General features: G+C 37.2%; 1 protein-coding gene and 1 pseudogene across 1 annotated transcript; one reads left to right on the top strand and one right to left on the bottom strand.

The window, feature by feature from the left end:
• The first annotated feature begins 1,855 nt into the window (after positions 1-1,855).
• Positions 1,856-4,380, top strand: LOC116188680 (annotated as a pseudogene).
• A 6,445-nt stretch (positions 4,381-10,825) lies between these two features.
• On the bottom strand, positions 10,826-12,985 carry LOC116187375 (cytochrome b-c1 complex subunit 7-2-like). Its single transcript, XM_031516037.1, has 4 exons — positions 12,749-12,985; positions 12,006-12,163; positions 11,344-11,391; positions 10,826-11,151 (listed from the first exon to the last, which is right to left on the bottom strand). The coding sequence occupies exons 1-4, from the start codon at positions 12,840-12,842 to the stop codon at positions 11,083-11,085; spliced, it is 369 nt and encodes a 122-aa protein (XP_031371897.1). The 5' UTR covers positions 12,843-12,985; the 3' UTR covers positions 10,826-11,082.
• Positions 12,986-19,116: the final 6,131 nt, after the last annotated feature.

Raw genomic sequence — 19,116 nt, 5'->3', positions numbered from 1 at the left:
AAATCTCTTCTTCTATTTATATTCAGTTCAATCTAGGGTGAGAGACTGGAATAATATTTTGCATGACCTGTTTCGATTTTTGATTTTATCTGCAGGCTGTAATTCATTGAGAAGTGTTTGTAGTACTCGGGGCACATCTTTTTCCAATCAACAGTTGATATTCGGGATTTTCCATAAGCTCATTTTGTAGTTGTAACATCATATTTCCGAGATTAGACAATAATATACAGATTTTGGGATTTTATGGCTTTGGTTTTTGTTCGTATAATAATTATCCATTCGACCATAAAAATGGATAGCCCCCACATTGCGTCTATAATAAATTATGATCATCAGGTAAGTTGAGGACTTCTTAGTTATGAACCCGGCCAATACTTCCTTGAATATGATCTTGGCAAATGTACCAAGTTCATTCCGTAAGTGGGAGAAAAACCGCCCGACATTGATCATAATACATATGCTTAACAACATAATGTATATATGCAGCATCTTGTTGCTCATGGCAAGAGTTTGTAACATTTCTATAAATCGATCTGACAAACTACAGGATGCTAACGAGAGATAAAACTAAAATAAGTTACGATCTATATTGTCTCCTAGGAGTCGAGACTTGCCTATGCCACTTTTAAATAATTTCTTTCCCTTTCGACCGCACACAAGTTCCACAACTCTCGCGGATTAGAACAAGAAGATTGATGCTTAATCTGCCTCAGCCTGTGACATTGTCATGTCATCAAACTACGATTGACCCTGCTGTTGCTGTTATGGCATGTCAGATGAACTCAAAATCGAGATTTTGACCTATTTTCCCTCCGGTTGTTGTTAGCTTCTGTTAGTATATCAAGTTTTGTTGGAGAGATGAATATATGGCTCATTAGTAGTTGGATCAATCAAACGATGCAATTGGGACATGCACATTTTCCTGACTGGATCGAGGCAGCCGTCTGTGTAACAGAGAGAGAGAGAGAGATGAGCAGTTTAGGATGCGATATTTTAGCTGATTTCAGCTGTTGAACGAGCGAATATGGCAATGAAGTCCAGGAATCGGAGTTTAAAGTTTTGATATAGGAACCATTTCTCAACAAGAAGGCATCCATGATCTGCAACTTACCAATTATCTCGCACATGTCTCAAAAATTGTTTAGTTAAAATGTCGATCGATCCGATCAGCTTTACATTACCCGGTGGCCATGATTGCATACAGTCTTGCCCTTCTCAGTATCTCTATTGAATGTTCTGAAATGGTATTTCTTCGTACGATCTATTTCTATGTATATAGTGTACACGCTTAGTTTTGAAACTTTAATGGCATTGTCTTGGTCTTACATCGAGTTGGTTTCCTCATCGATTGTCTACATCTCCATAGGGTCCGATGCAAATCTGTTATGTGCACAGCACCAATTCAAGTCACGACATCTCAATCAATATTACTTGTGAGATCTTTCCTCCCCCTTGTTCTGAAGGCCCCTTATGTATCCCGGAGTTAGTATGAATGGCCTCATCAAGAACACGACTGCTCCGAGATGGGGTGGTTTGCCAGACATTTGCAGCAGTTAGAGGTTCTCTCTTCTTTCAACACTAATCCCCTGGTTCTTGTGTTTCAGCAATTGGCATCTTTACTTATCAATGGCTCGGGCAGCTGAAATGGCAGATTATGCTATCCTCTGGATTGCGCATTATCGACATTTTTATCCAGATTCAGGCTTAATATTTCTATGTAGCGGGAACAATCTGGGCCTTCTGAAGCCCGACATATTCGGAATGCTGCTCATAATTTGTAGCCCCTGTCAAGGAAAGGATGTTTGGAAAGCCAGTGAACCCGGATCCCGCTAGGGCAGCTCACGTTTATTGAACAATGCTTGTAGCATTTAACTTGTGCCTGCTCTCCACTAAATACGATATTAAGAAAGCCACGAGGTATATGAACCCGCTTCACCTATATGCCAAGCCAGTAAATAGGTCATTGAAATCTAAGCTGAAATGGAACTGTAAGTTCGTGATCATTGAATGTGTTGCTCATTTTTGATGAGGAGTCGGTTGGGAACAAACCGAAGAAGGATGCATCCATGCTTCTATTGGGCACGTACTTGATCGCATTGCTGTCTACTCTCTTCTCCTCCTGCGGTGCAGCATCCCAAAATCCCAAGAAGTCATTTGGTCTTTCTATATTTTTTGCTTCCGTTGCTATGAGGTTTTACGCTCTCTTCATATATAAATGGATAAGTCGAATCGTGAATTCACGTTTCTTTTGAGAGTACTTCTGGAAGGCACATGTATATGTTCAGAATCTCGAGCTTATTACACTCAACAAAGTCATCTCGACAGGTCCTTCAATTCTTTTTGAGAAATATGTCGACGTACGAAATGCTTGTTTGAAAAAAAAAGTTGTAACTTTGCAGATAAATGTCCATCACTATATTTTATACAATATACTTATTAAAGAACAACACTTAATAACTATTACATTATATGTCAAAAGCTTTTTTTTTCGGTAGAATATGTCAAAAGCTTTTGTAGCTAAAGAAAAATGAGCTTTTACTTCTAAACTAGGAATAGAACAAATCCTCAATTTCACGATCTACCTTTTCTACCGCGCTAACAAGGATACAAATTCATTGTCTTGTCAAAAACATTGACATTCGTTTCTCTATGTTAGGAAAAGATTAACGTTTTGAATGATCGGTTAACTGTTTCTCACAAAATATAATAAAAATCAAACTAATCAAACCAATTTATTTGAGTTGCCGAACCATTTTAAAAGAATAATCACTTTGTTGAGATTTTCAGTAGTGTTGACGTAATATAACTTTTTCGTTTATGAATTATAAACTTCTTAATCGACCATGACTTGGTATGAGATTTTTTTAAATTTTTTTTTTTAAAAATATTATAAACCGCCTCACTGCGAATCCGAACCAAACATCATAAATAAAATAAAAAGCATTTTATTTTTTTACATGCTAACCATCCTTGATTATACGTCCCGAGGTTCCCTTTCAAGAACACCAGTCTCTCAAGTACGTAATGCTCACGTCGAATCTGATATGCTTGATCTGATGACCATCAAGACAAAGAAAAAACGATGATTCCTATGTACATACACTGATAATAGGCTACTCGATCACATATGATTATGTCCTCATCGCATGGACTGTGCACATGTGCTGTATTTAATATCAGTGTCATGTGTTTGGCTATTCGATTTTGTGGCTCATACTGATGGGAAGCATGTCATGTATGAGTGTTTCAAGAACCATCTGATTGCATTAGTCTAAGGGCTCCTTGTCTAGACCGCAGCTTAGGAATCATTAAAATTATGGAATACCTGTGACGGTTGGTTTGTTTTTTGTATTCCAAAATGTAGATTGTGGAGGTGCAGTCCGTGCAAGAGAGAAAGGTATTCGGGTTCTCGTATTTCCAAACACGACAGGAGAACCCGATGGTCTATCAACGAGTGGCCTTGTAACGGCTCTTAGGTTAGTTCTTTTTAAACCATACTTGCATTTTCTTTTCATATATCATTTGCATTACTTGAGAATGGCTCTACACATTTTTGTTTGCAGTATGTCACTCGAAGTTTACAAGCCTTGCTAGAATGATACGTGGAATTGATCATTGATTGCTTGGAAGTTGCTCTCGTTTTAATGCAATATCTATTTTCATCTGGGTCCTCCTTGAATTTGACGCCGTTATCTTTCTCTTATCTAGGAGTGCCGACATTGATTTTGTTCTCCTTGCTGGGTATCTGAAACTTATACCATGAAAACTAGTTCCGGCTTACCAGAGATCCATTATCAGCATTCATCCACCGCTTCTCCCAGCATTCGGTGGCAAGGGCTACTATGGGATGAAGGTTCACAAAGTAGTCATTGCTTCTGGGGCAAGGTAGACTCCACTGCTCAGGGTTATGAATTCGAAACTTCTTTACATCGCCTCCATCCTCTCATTGTCTAATGATTCTAATAATTTTTTCACGATAGTAAGCTTTCTTGTTCACATCATCTCCATCTTCTCATCGTCTAATGTTTGCGGTTCAGATACTCGGGTTCCACAATCCATTTCGTTGACGACCATTACGATACTAGCCGCATTCTCGCTCAAAGAGATGTACCTGTGCTCCCCACTGACACAGCAGAGGAGCTAGCAGCTAGGGTTCTCAAGGAGGTAAGACAGAGACTCATGATTGGCTGACCATTCTTGGTCTATCATTTGAGTTTCTATAATGCAAAATGTAAGTTGCATGTCAATGGCTTAAACAAATCTCAGGAGCACCGATTATATGTGGAGGTTACTGCTGCTCTGTGTGAAGAGAGGATAGTCTGGAGGGACGATGGGGTCCTACTCATTCGAAGCAAAGAAAACCTGAATGAGTATTCATAGCACGAGAAGAGATTCAATGGCCAAAAGGTTTGAATTTTTATTTACATTTTTAAATCTCTTCTTCTATTTATATTCAGTTCAATCTAGGGTGAGACACTAGAATAATATTTTGCATGACCTGTTTCGATTTTTGATTTTATCTGCAGGCTATAATTCATTGAGAAGTGTTTGTAGTACTCGGGGCACATCTTTTTCCAATCAACAGTTGATATTCGGGATTTTCCATAAGCTCATTTTGTAGTTGTAACATCATATTTCCGAGATTAGACAATAATATACAGATTTTGGGATTTTGAGGCTTTGGTTTTTGTTCATATAATAATTATCCATTCGACCATAAAAATGGATAGCCCCCACATTGCGTCTATAATAACTTATGATCATCAGGTAACTTGAGGACTTCTTAGTTATGAACCCGGCCAATACTTCCTTGAATATGATCTTGGCAAATGTACCAAGTTCATTCCATAAGTGGGAGAAAAACCGCCCGACGTTGATCATAATACATATGCTTAACAACATAATGTATATATGTAGCATGTTGTTGCTCATGGCAAGAGTTTGTAACATTTATATAAATCGATCTGACAAACTACAGGATGCTAACTAGAGATCAAACTAAAATAAGTTACGATCAATGTTGTCTCCTAGGAGTCGAGACTTGCCTATGCCACTTTTAAATAATTTCTTTCCCTTTCGACCGCACACAAGTTCCACAACTCTCACGGATTAGAACATGAAGATTGATGCTTAATCTGCCTCAGCCTGTGACATTGTCATGTCATCAAACTGCGATTGACCCTACTGTTGCTGTTATGACATGTCAGATGAACTCAAAATCGAGATTTTGACCTATTTTCCCTCCGGTTGTTTTTAGCTTCTGTTAGTATATCAAGTTTTGTTGGAGAGATGAATATATGGCTCATTAGTAGTTGGATCAATCCAACGATGCAATTGGGACATGCACATTTTCCTGACTGGATCGAGGCAGCCGTCTGTGTAACAAAGAGAGAGAGAGATGAGCAGTTCAGGATGCGATATTTTAGCTGATTTCAGCTGTTGAACGAGCGAATATGGCAATGAAGTCCAGGAATCGGAGTTTAAAGTTTTGATATAGGAACCATTTCTCAACAAGAAGGCATCCATGATCTGCAACTTACCAATTATCTCGCACATGTCTCAAAAATTGTTTTGTTAAAATGTCGATCGATCCGATCAGCTTTACATTACCCGATGGCCATGATTGCATACAGTCTTGCCCTTCTCAGTATCTTTGTGGAATGTTCTGAAATGGTAGTTCTTCGTACGATCTATTTCTATGTATATATGTACACGCTTATTTTTGAAACTTTAATGGCATTGTCTTGGTCTTACATCGAGTTGGTTTCCTCATCGGTTGTCTACATCTCCATCGGGTCCGATGCAAATCTGTTATGTGCACAGCACCAATGCAGGTCACGACATCTCAATCAATATTACTTGTGAGATCTTTCCTTGCCCTTGTTCTGAAGGCCCTTCTGTATCCTGGAGTTATTATGAATGGCCTCATCAAGAACACGACTGCTCCGAAATGGGGTGGTTTGCCAGACATTTGCAGCAGTTAGAGGTTCCCTTTTCTTTCAACACTAATCCCCTGGTTCTTGTGTTTCAGCAATTGGCATCTTTACTTATCAATGGCTCGGGTAGCTGAAATGGCAGATTATGCGATCCTCTGGATTGCGCATTATCGACATTTTTATCAAGATTCGGGCTTAATATTTCTACGTAGGGGGAACAATTTGGGCCTTCTGAAGCCCGACATATTCGGAATGCTGCTCATAATTTGCAGCCCCTGTCAAGGAAGGGATGTTCGGAAAGCTAGTGAACCCGGATCCTGCTAGCACAGCTCACGTTTATCCAACAATGCTTATAGCATTTAACTTGTGCCTGTTCTCCACTAAATACGATATTAAGAAGGCCACAAGATATATGAACCTGCTTGACCTATATGTCAAGCCAGTAAATAGGTCATTGAAATCTAAGCTGAAATGGAACTGTAAGTTCGTGATTGTTGAATGTGTTGCTCATTTTTGATGAGGAGTCGATTGGGAACAAACCAAAGAAGGATGAATCCAGGCTTCTGTTGGGCACCTACTGGATCGCATTGTTGTCTACTCTCTTCTCCTCCTACGGTGCAGCATCCCAAGAAGTCCTTTGGTCTTTCTGTATTTGTTGCTTCAGTTGCCACGAGGTTTTACGCTCTCTTCATACATAAATTGATAAGACGAATTGTGAATTCACGTTTCTTTTGAGAGTACTTCAGGAAGGCACATGTATATGTTCAGAATCTCGAGCTTATTACACTCAAAAAAGTCATCTCGGCAGGTCCATCAATTCATTTTGAGAAATATGTCGACGTACGAAATGTTTGTTTGAAATAAAAGTTGTAACTTAGCAGATAAATGTCCATCACTATATTTTATACAATATACTTATTTAAGAACAACCCTTAATAACTATTACATCATATGTCAAAAGCTTCTTCTTTTTTTCGGTAGAATATGTCAAAAGCTTTTGTAGCAAAATAAAAATAAGCTTTTACTTCTAAACTAGGAATAGAAAAAATCCTCAATTTCACGGTCTACCATTTCTACCGCGGTAACAAAGATACAAATTCGTTGTCTTCTCAAAAACTCTAATATTCCTTTCTCTATGTTAGGAATAGATTAACGTTTTGAATGATCGGTTAACTGTTTCTCATAAAATATAATAAAAATTAAACTAATCAAACCAATTCATTTGAGTTGCCGATCCATTTTAAAAGAATAATCACTTTGTTGAGATTTTCAATAGTGTCGACGTAATATAACTTTTTCGTATATGAATTATAAACTTCTTAATCGACCATGACTTGGTATGAGATTTTTTTTATTTTGTTTTTAAAAAATATTGTAAAACCGCCTCACTGAGTATCCGAACCAACTATGATAAATAAAAATAAAAAAACATTTTATTTTTTCACATCCTAACTGTCCTCGATTATACATCCCGAGGTTCCCTTTCAAGAATACCAGTCTCTCAAGTACGTAATGCCCACGTCGAATTTGATCTACTTGATCTGATGACCGTCAAGAGAAAGAAAAAACGACGATTCCTATGTACATACACTGATAATAGGCTATTCGATCACATATGATTCTGTCCTCATCGCATGGACCGTGCACATGTGCCGTATTTTATATCAGTGTCACGTCCCAGGGTGGAGCGAAGCTTATCATATCGAGAATTCACATAAGTCGTCTACATCGAAAGCACCACAAATTTAGACCGCAGATATTATAAAGTGTAAAAACAGATGAAAGAACCTTACATGTTGATTATTTATAGGACATTTCCAAATGAGGGGGAGACGACACGACACTTTCTTAGGTCAAGTGTCCTTTTCCTCTCTGGAATTACTCACGTTCACATCTTTACTACTATACACACACACACACACATATACACACACCATAAATTTACCTGTGCATAACACAATTTAACATACGCATCTTGCCAATTATATTAATTTTTTTAATATGCTTATTGGAGATATTAGTTTATCATATTAGGAAATATAACATTTGAATAAAATTGTATCAATCAATTAGGTTAATTGGTATCATTAGGATTTACAAGTATCACATTTGGATTTTATGAGAGTATTTTGATATTATTTCTATCATAGTCCGATTGCTTCCTGAGCCTATAAATAAGCTAGTAATTTTATGTATTCGATAAGTCAGTGAGTCAGTCTAAATACTAAATTCTCGTGGCTTTGGCCCATGACCACCACGTTTCGATATCTCCTTTCTCTCGTCTCATATTATATTCGATTTTCTTCATGGTATCAGATATTAAATTTCCAATGGGCTTATACGGGCTCGGGCCCATATCAACTTAAAAGTTCAAGCTGATAAGTGGTGGTACACAAATCTCATATAAACTCATGGATATTCATTCATTTTTTCAATGTGGGGTTAAACATCCTCAACACCCGCCCTCACATGCACCGTGCGGTCTATTTCTGCCTATACGTTGTCACATGCCTTAAACAACCGCCCTCAACTACTGACCTCGAGTCGGGCTCTTCTTCTGTACTCGAGCAAGGGGGGACTAGCAACAATGCGCTATTTTGGTTGCTCTCGATATTGGGTTTTGCGTAGTGTGAGTCCACGTGGGCACGCGGAAGCATTATATGTTCTGATACCATATTAAATTTCCAATAGGCTTATACCGGCTCAGGCCCATATCCACTTAAAAGCTCAAGCTTATAAGTGATAGTACACAAATCTCATATAAATCCATGGATATTCATTCATTTTTTCAATATGGGATTAAACATCCTCAACAATGCTCATTGATGGATTAGTTTGGAAGAACAAGAAAATTAAAAAGTAAGAATTGGACATAGAACATGGGATTTGAGAGATTGAGAGGAGATATAAAAATGAAAAAGAGAGCGATTGTGAGGAGAGAGTAAAATAAGAAAAGATCGACAATTACGATACCGTCAATTGCATCGCATATTTTAAGTGAATAATACCGTCTTTAAAATTCCTTATTTTGTTTTAAACCGTATCATCATATTTAAACTAAAAATAATGAATACTTTCAATTTTTCGACCAATTTTTAAAAATAGGTTGATATTTATAAAATCAAATTCCCGTTTAGATAACAGTATGAGTGTAAGATATGTAAATAACTTATATAAAAAAGGATATGTAAATATACTTTATATAAATTAGAGATGATAGTTGATATGGAAAAAAATATATCCACAAATAACTACACCATTTTTGCATTGCATAATCACACTAAATAGTTATGGCACTATTACGATTTTTAATATTGAAATTTGCCATGGTATAATGTGAATACGATTTTAGTGAAAAGTCGCGGATAAAAACTGCACCGCATTCTTTGTATGTCTATATTTTTTTGGCTCATCTTTGTAAGTTCAATGGCAAACCTATTTAAAATTTTTACTTGATTTAATTAAACATAAGTAAATTAAAGAAATAAAATATTATATTTAGGAAAAAAATTATTGGATTCCATAGTTTTAATTTATTATCAATTTTTAGTATAATTCATTATATTTTTTTATTTTAATTTATTAATATAATTTTCCAGTGCCGTATGTGCAAATAATTTAAACCGCGGTGCGGATAGAGGTTTCCTAGTATGGGCACCGTAACCGTACCACTGCCATCCCTGGTATAAATATGTATCGAGAGACTGGACTTAGAGGGCGTGTGGGGTAATTTTATGGTCTCTATATCAAATTAATTCCAGGGTGAGGCATCAATCGATCCAATTATTATATCGTGCTATTAGGATCGATTCAAATCGCCAGTTGAACTCTGCACACTGCTGTGATAATTGTTCTCCCGAATCTTGAATTCGTTGTCTATAACATATGCGAGAAGACCCTAGTGGATCGTAATGGTAGGGGATGCGAATTGGCATTCGATCGATGATATATAATAAGAAGGATTCGGTAGCGAATGAAACAGCTCACCTGCAAGTGGACTGTTCCCTTATTGAATGCAAAGTGTCCTTTTGTTGAAGCTGTCATGTTAGATTGACCTCAACCAGAACTTCGTGTCATGAGAGTCGGGATCACAAGTCGAATGTATCAATCGCCGTAGTCGTTCTTGATTGAGTAAGGTATGGTTTTTTCATGTACAGAATGATTAGATCCTTCAAATTCCTAAAGTATGTTCCATCGAGGGCCTGTAAGACCCCGACGGAATGCAGATTAGCATTCTCCGGTTGACACTGCCACCTGACCGGTGTCCCTCGAGAAGCTGGAAAGCTCCTCCTGACCTAACAGGAGATGATCAGATGCGGATTAGGCGTTCGATGAGGAAAGGACCCAAAGGAGAAGACAGAGAGGGCGGTGACATATAATTGCTTCTACAGCGTCTGCAATTAATGCCATGGGCTCGCTCCCTTTCCCCTGCATATGCTTCGCCTCCCAACAAAATAACATACATCACTCGCTCGAGATCCCGAAATTTAATCCGACATCACTCACTCGAGATCCCAAAATTTAATCCGCCAGCATTCGCGATGACAATCGACGGAAGATCGCTATTGCTACAGTTTGACGGGGCCTTAATAGTGAGATACACACATCGAACAAGTGATCGATCTCGTACAGTTCTTCAACACATTGTTCGGAGTTATCAACAAGAGGGGAAGAAAGAAGATGGATCCTTCCCCACATCGAACTGATGCCCACATTCAAAGTCACACACAACGTTGAACAATCACAGCAGCAGCTTCGTCTAAGTATCCAAACGGATCCATAGAGCTGATATTTGATGAGATTCATGGTTAGTGTTTTCTGAAGAATTAACAGACTTTTATGAGCGCCATACGAGTCAGCAAGCTCAAATTGATCACTTGACAACCAAATGTTCACCAGTCCCTAATTTCATTAGATCATCAATCAAAGGAGATGAATCCCAGTCTTCCCAACTTCATTTATGTGAAAAAAACTAACCCGCATGAGCATATTGTTAATAGCAAAGTATTCCCGCAATATTTTTGGATACCCAGATTATCGAATCGGGCATAAGATTCCAAATTCATTACAAAATATTGCGACATATCCATCTCCAAGAGTTCAATTTATGACCAGCAGGAACAGCTCAAAAAGATGGTACGTCTGCTTAAGGAATTGTGCGCTGGTAAAGTGGCAAAGCTCCCAAAGCCTCCCGTTCAGCTCGCTCCTTCTTTACCTTTGACACATGAGAGGAGATTTCAGCAATACAGTCAACAGCTACAGAAGAGAGGCACTGACGACAAAACAAAAACTACATGGATGGGCCAGAGATGTCATAACTAAGACAGATAAACTAAGAGAGATAAACCTATAAACCAATGTTCCAGCGAATCAATTGACAAAAAAAGGAGTTTGGCAGAGCACTTACAAGAGCAAGCATATCTTTAAGGTAGCCCCTAAACGGAGTTTGCATAGCCTGAAGGATCAGAAATAAAAGTAAAATGAGCTTCAACAAGAGAAGATTTCGCAGATCCCAACAAATCTGGAATAAACTAAAATTGACTTCTTTTGACACAACTAAACGAAGGGCATTCCTTCAGCAACAACGTTCCCAGGTTTAAACAATCATAGCACCTCTGTCCCTTCAGGCAGCAGGAAAAGCCACTCACAACTACCAACATATGAAGTACATATTCTCAAAAGAAACACTAGCAACTACAAGAGCAAATTGACGTAGAATGGATAATAAGGTTGCATTGAACAGATTAAGGAAGTGCAAATTGACATAGAATGGAACACATTAGTTTGACAGTACCGTGCAAAGCAACAAATTCTCAGATATGCTTATCAGTGCTCCCAAAAAGCACCACTGACTTACATAGCAGAATAATTATTCAAGACCCCAAATGAATTACATAAAGCTATGGGGATCCAATGAATAGCGCTATGTAACACTAATACACTGGTCAATGATCAAAACTATCAGTTCTAAAAGTGACCTAGCACTATGCATCACCCAAAACGATCAAGATTGAATAGAAGATCGGCTCCAAATCAGGCATCAAAACTCTGAATTGCAGTTGAATGTACCTGAAGATTCTCAGGGAGGTACTCGTGCTTCATGGAGAGATCCATGGCACGCTTGAGGCGCTGGTTACGAGCATCCACTATCTCTGTGGGAAGTCTATTGAGTGTCTCTTTCACATCCAGATCATAGTATGGATCATACAAATCATCGTATCTGAGACCTGTAACATCAATCAATCAACATATATCCATCGAGAAGAATGCGAAAATGGAGTTTAAGGAAAATTTGTAGTTCATGCAAAGCTAGATGGACATGTCAAATAGTTGGAACTGATTCTCGCTTCATGAAAATAATACAAAATGCATGTCTGACGCCAAATGAAGAAATCGAGCTGAAGATTCAAACGTGCTGTTTCATCAATAATCAAATGCAGTCCGGCACGAGCTTAAAAAAATTGAATCTTGAGATAATCCATTGGTTATTTATTGCTGACCATCAAAAGATTGGATAAACCAGTACGAACAGACAATCAGACACGACACCGAGCTGAGACTGACAGATTCACAGCAGCCGTTTCGTCTAATTACATTTTGGCCAACCGAATGGATGATTCCTGAATTGACAGCTCAACCGCAAAAACTTATCGAGAATTCGATTTGCACAAGTGATACGCGAAACAGTCGAGCTCAAACCGATCAATTCATAGCCATTATTTCTTCACCAGATAATAATTTCACGAAATCAATCAAAGCATAGTGAAACAAAGCACGGATGTGAGGATGAGCTAGGGATTTTCTGACAATACCGTACTTGCGGAGGCGCCGGGAAAGGGTCTTCATGTGCAGAGCAGCGAGCCAGTTCTTCTTCGGATCGACAAACGACTTCAAGAGAGACGACATCCTCTGCTCTCTTTCCTCTTCTTCCCCCTCCTCGGACTTCGTCTTCTGCAGCTTCCGTTCCTATGCTCTAACCTGACTCTCTCTCTCTCTCTCTCTCTCTCTCTATACCGTTGAAGCCTAGCAGAGAATTCTGCGGGCTGACGAGATCACGTCGTTTCGGGATCGACTGGGCCTTACAGGCCGCAGAATCCGAAAACGGGCCGACAGATTTAAATGAATAATCGCTTTGTTGAGATTTTCAATAACGTCGACGTAATATAACTTTTTCATGTATGAATTATAAACTTCTTAATCGACCATGACTTGGTATGAGATTTTATTTTAAAAAAATATTATAAAATCGCCTCACTACGAGTCCGAACTGACCATGATAAGTAGCTAAGCGGAACTTTAAAAAAAATTATAATACAAAAATTAGTCGACAACGCGGGTGCAATTGAATAATTTTTTTATTGCAACCAATCGAAGTAATTTCACATGTTATGCATAAATATAATTTAGTTAAAACCGAATGAATTATGTTAAGGATATCAACAAATTACAAAAAATATTCATATCGACTAAGCAAAATAATATCTTTACTTGAACATCAACTGAACAATACTTCGATGAGAGTGTAATTATATTGAAATTATTAATTATATACAAGCTTCTTTTAAAAGTGAAACTCGAAACATATCAATTTGAGACTTTCTTATACTTACATACTTTAATGGATCCTAAAATCATTAGAAACAATAAATTAGTAAAAATTTAATTTTGATTAATAAAATGATATACTTGATCAAACGTGCAAAGTAAACCTTTTTATCAAGGAAATCATATTAAAATTGATAATTTTGTCACTTCTTTAAATCTCAATTCTTTTAATATATGATTAACTATTCTACCACCTCATATACTATTGAGGTATAGATTAAACAAGAAAATTTTCCGTGCAATAAATGTACCAAACAAACTAACATCCAAATAACATCATAAAAATTATTTTTATATAAAAAACATGAATTTAACGATCATGAATTTTGAGAAAACCTAACTAAACTTAGTGAAATATTGATGAAGTCTTACGAATCGACCAAATAGATGTAAGATATTGGTGGTAGTATATCGAATGAGCATGTATAGTATATACAGTGCAAACGTCATATAGATTAATATGAACATTTTCTATTGAATATAAAAGTTTCAATATAATGAAAATTTTATCTTGGGAAATAATAGTCTAAGTTCGATTATATGATATATATGGCATATATATGATCGATAATAGTAGTCTAAGTCTCAATATATGATATATACTGCAAATATATATATATATATATATTTTTTAAATGAAGAAAATATTATCTATATATTCCACTATATATATTAGAAAAGAAAATATTATGAATATTTAATGTTAGATTAGTAAAAGTAAATGAACAAACAATATAAATATTATCATAATATATTGGGTACATTACAAAAAAAATCCAAGTTTTGTAAAAATATCTCAATTTTGTCCTAAATTTTGTTTTGTAACAGAAAAAATCATAAGTTTTCTAAAATGTCTCAAAAATGACATTCGTTATAACTTCCGTCAATTTTTGCCTACGTGTGACCTACGTGGACTGTTAAAGGGACCCACCATCAGAGGCAAAAATTGACGGAAGTTATAACGGATGTCATTTTTAAGATATTTTAGAAAACTTATGGTTTTTTTGTTACAAAACAAAATTTATGACAAAACTGAGACTTTTTACAAAATTTGGTTTTTTTTTTGTAATTTCCCCTAATATATTTGATTGTATAAACAAATAATATTATATAAACGGAAATTTCATTGTGGTTAATATTATAAGAATATATTTGCTCATAATGCAAATGACAACTCTATAATTATTATTAACCCTCCTTAATATTGGTGTCCAATTCTATATTTTGCTACGATATATATGAACGGCAATTCGATTGCTACAATATAAAAGATTTCATGAATAGTAATTCATATATATAGTACAAATTTTGTTGGGCTATATACAAATAATATTATTCTGCCTCTTTTCAGCACGGACCTCCTTCAGAGACACGCGCACCCCGATTAAAGTGCCAACCATGCCGGGTGCAGTCTCAAAAAGTGGTAGTGGCAAAATCACACCTCATTAGTCTAGTGTGTAGTGCCTCGATTTCTAAAGCCCAAAAGATTAGCTGGCGGCTAAGTTTCCTAGAAGACGAGCAAGTTGAGTGTGTGATGCTTGGATAGGCAATGTTGCGACCACGAGGGAAAGACCGCTTTGGTTCTCCCAACATGCTTGTGATTATTATAGCCCGACTCTTAATATGAGACAACCGAGAAGTTGGCCTTGAAGCTATCCTCTCGTGGTCCAAGGAGACTCGTGAGATAGTTGGGTGTTTCGGCTACGAAAGCTGAGAGTATTGAGCTATAGGCCGAAACCTTGGCTCGATGGATGCCTTGACCTGGAAGCCAAGACTAGATCTGGTAGCCAACGGATCGGAGATAGGGTGACCTCAGAAGGTCGATAGGGTTGCCCCAGAGGTGGTTTAGTGCATGGAAGATAAAGAGTGCAGGTTATTTAGATATGTAAGGTGCGAGTGTGATAAAGGTAAAGATAGGAAAAGTAATATGCGTAGTTAATTGATATGCCGAACGAGGAATTACAATTAAAAAAAAAAAAAAACTCAACTTATATAGGCTAAGCATGAGTGCCGCCTAAGACAACAAAAATCAGAAAATAAATTACTAACCCAGGTAATTAGCTAACCCTAGAGTTATGTAAGAAATAATTCACTTATTCAGAAAAAAAAAAAGTTATTGATCTAAACAGAGTAACGAAATATAAATAAAATGGAAATCTACCTACGGGTGAATATCCTACGAAACAAGCTCCAAGAAATCGTCCATGTACTTCCATAACGTCTTTCCTTTTCTGCCACCCAATTTGGCGTACTCTAGTCAACCAAAATGGAATATATCTTTCTACATTTATCCAATTATGCAATCTTCTATTTCCTCCATGGGATCCTTTGCACGTAAGGAAATGAAAGCCACCGAATATGGCCGAAATATGGCTTTAGCCTGGAAATAATCCACAGCTGCCGCCCGCAATACCAACCTTCATGCGATTGTCTAAGATAGGTGTTGTTGCGGCTTTGGATCGGGTTTCATCAATAATTCGATCACGGGCGGTGTCCATAGAGTCTCGTGGGCTTTATTCGACCCATTACATGTCTGAAGCCCAACTTACTGCGAAGTGTGAAAAATTGGCGTAAATAAATATATATTCTATTGCATAATTAATGATATAATATTTCCTCAATACATAAGTGATGACGTGATAAAGCGAGAGAGCTCCCGATTTTTATTTTTGATGATGTGAAGGCATGAGAATTCGATTCAGACTGTTTTATATAGATATAGATATAGATGAACTGCACTTTTAGAGAATCTGTTTGGGCCTTTTTTGGTTTGATTTGGTGAGGTCCAACGGTTCATCCGTTTGGGTATTTGGTTCTTTTGTCCATCCTTGATGACAATATCTCTGTCCTTTTATTACAACATGTATATATATGTGCAGCATACCATATTTTTGATTGATACAAATATTATATGCATCCTTATATGCACCTATACATATATATCCACGTATTAATTTGTCAAGGTTCTTATGGTATGTAAAACATAAATATGCCTTCTCAAGGCAAATAATTAATCAACACAAGCCTTTGTCTCTAATAAAATTTGAGATCAATCACATACCTAATTTCACAATATGTGCATCCACAAGATTCTCAGGGACGTAAAATATCAAGTCGTGCATGGCGATTGGATCAGATGATCTGAGATTCGCTTGAATCGGGTCATGTCATATGAAACCAAGCAAATTCGGATGCAACACTCCACCTTACACAAAAGTATAATCAATTATCAGTTAAAAGAAAGAAGAGGTTTTATACTTTACCTGCAGGGAAATCCAAACGATAATTGATCTCAATCGATAGACTGAGAATGTCTCGTGGTCTCATTAAAATGACGTTTTATTATCGAGAGGTTTTCGGTAATTTTCAAGGCCCAAGAAACCCAATTGGAGCCCTAGTTCGGCCCGGGAACCGTTTTCATTGTTCCCACCCGGCGTTTAAACACCTCTCCCCCCCCCCCCCCCCTCTCTCTTCCTCCTCCCTCTCTCTCTCTCTCTAAACTTTCAACCAAAAATAAAAAAAACATAAAAAGAAGTTCAGAAATTACGTACCAAAAATATGAGGAAACCCTGATGACAGAAATGGGAATTGAATGAACTTATAAACGGAAATTTCATTGTGGTTAATATTATAAGAATATATTTGCTCATAATACAAATGAAAACTCTATAATTATTATAAACCCTCCTTAATATTGGTGTCCAATTCTATATTTTCCTACAATATATATGAACGGCAATTCGATTGCTACAATATAAAAGATTTCCTGAATAGCAGTTAATGTATATAGTACATATTTGTTGGGCTATATACAAATAATATTATTTTGCCACTTTTCAGCATGGACCTCCTTCCGACACACGCGCATTCCCGGTTAGAGTGCCAACCATGCTAGGGCACAGTCCCAAGAAATGGTACTGGCGAAATCACCAGCCGACGTCATCAGACTAGTGTGTAGTGCTTTGGTTTCTAAAGCCCGAAAGACTAGCCGGTGGCTAAGTTTCCTAGAGGATGAGCTAGTTGAGTGTGTGATGCTTGGTTAGACAATGATGTGACCATGAGGGAAAGGCCGCTTTGGTTCTCCCAACGTGCTTGTGATTATTATAGCCCGACTCTTAATATGAGACGATCGAGAAGTCGGCCTTGAAGCCATCCGCTTGTGGTCCAAGAGACCCGTGAGATAGTGGGTGTTTTGGCTACGAAAGCCGAGAGTATTGAGCTATAGGGCGGAACCTTGGCTTGATGGATGCCTTGACCTGGAAGCCAAGACTAGATGTGGTAGCCGACGGATCAAAGATAGGGTGACCTCAGAAGGTCGATAGGGTTGCCCTGGAAGCGGTTTAGTGCATGGAAGATAAAGAGTGCAGGGAATTTAAATATGTAAGGTGCGAGTGTGATAAAGGTAAAGATAGGAAAAGTAATATGCGTAGTTAATTGATATGCCGAAGGGGGAATTATAATAAAAAAAAACTCGTCTTATATAGGCTAAGCATGAGTGCCGTCGAAGACGACAAAAATCGAAAAATAAATGACTAACCTAGGTAATTAGCTAACCCTAGAACTATGTAAGAAATAATTCACTTATTCGGAAAAAAATTATTGATCTAAACAGAGCAACGAAATATAAAATAAAATGGAAATCCACCTACAGGTGAATATCCTACGAAACAAGCTCCAAGAAATCGTCCATGTACGTCCATAACCTCTTTCCTTTGCTGCCATGTATATTCTCCACCCAATTTGGCGTATTCTAGTCAACCAAAATGGAATGTATCTTTCTACATTTATCCAATTACGCAATTTTCTATTTCCTCCATGGGATCCTTTGCACGTAAGGAAATGAAAACCAGCGAATATGGACGAAATATGGCTTTAGCCTAGAAATAATCCACAGCCGTCGCCCGCAATGCCAACCTTCATGCGATTGTCTAAGATAGGTGTTATTGCGGCTTTGGATCGGGTTTCATCAATAATTCAATCATGGGCCGTGTCCATAGAGTCTTGTGGGCTTTATTTGATCCATTACATGTCTGAAGTCCAACTTACCGTGAAATGAGGAAAATTGGTGTAAATAAATATATATTATACTGCATAATTAATGATATAATATTTCCTGAATACATAAGTAATGACGTGACAAAACGAAAGAGCTCCTGATTTTTATTTTTGATGATGTGAAAACATGAGAATTGGATTCGGACTTTGTTTATATTTATATAAATAGATATAGATATAGAGAACTGCACTGTTAGAGAATCTATTTGAGCCTTTTTTGGTTTGATTTGGTGTGGTCCAACGGTTCATCCGTTTGGGTATTTGGTTGTTTTGTCCATCCTTGATGACAATATCTCTGTCCTTTTATTACAACATGTATATATATGTGCAGCATACCATATATTTGATTGATACAAATATTATATGCATCCTTATATGCACCTATACATATATATCCATGTATTAATTTGTCAAGGTTCTTATGGTATGTAAAACATAAATATGCCTTCTCAAGGCAAATAATTAATCAACACAAAGCCTTTGTCTCTAATAAGATTCGAGATCAATCACATACCTAATT

Source organism: Punica granatum, chromosome 8 (assembly GCF_007655135.1).
Source record: "Punica granatum isolate Tunisia-2019 chromosome 8, ASM765513v2, whole genome shotgun sequence".
Lineage (NCBI taxonomy): Eukaryota > Viridiplantae > Streptophyta > Magnoliopsida > Myrtales > Lythraceae > Punica > Punica granatum.
Note: the sequence above shows the minus strand (reverse complement) of the source record. Positions and strands in the feature narration are given on the sequence as shown.

What these genes read in the sequence shown, in the direction of transcription:
- LOC116187375 (XM_031516037.1), bottom strand. Translation starts at nt 12,842, where the DNA reads ATGTCGTCTCTCTTGAAGTCGTTTGTCGATCCGAAGAAGAACTGGCTC. An exon ending in ACCTCCCTGAGAATCTTCAG is followed by an intron (nt 11,392 to 12,005) that starts GTACATTCAACT and finishes CTGATCCTTCAG; the next exon opens with GCTATGCAAACTCCGTTTAG. An exon ending in TTAAAGATATGCTTGCTCTT is followed by an intron (nt 11,152 to 11,343) that starts GTAAGTGCTCTG and finishes CATGTGTCAAAG; the next exon opens with GTAAAGAAGGAGCGAGCTGA.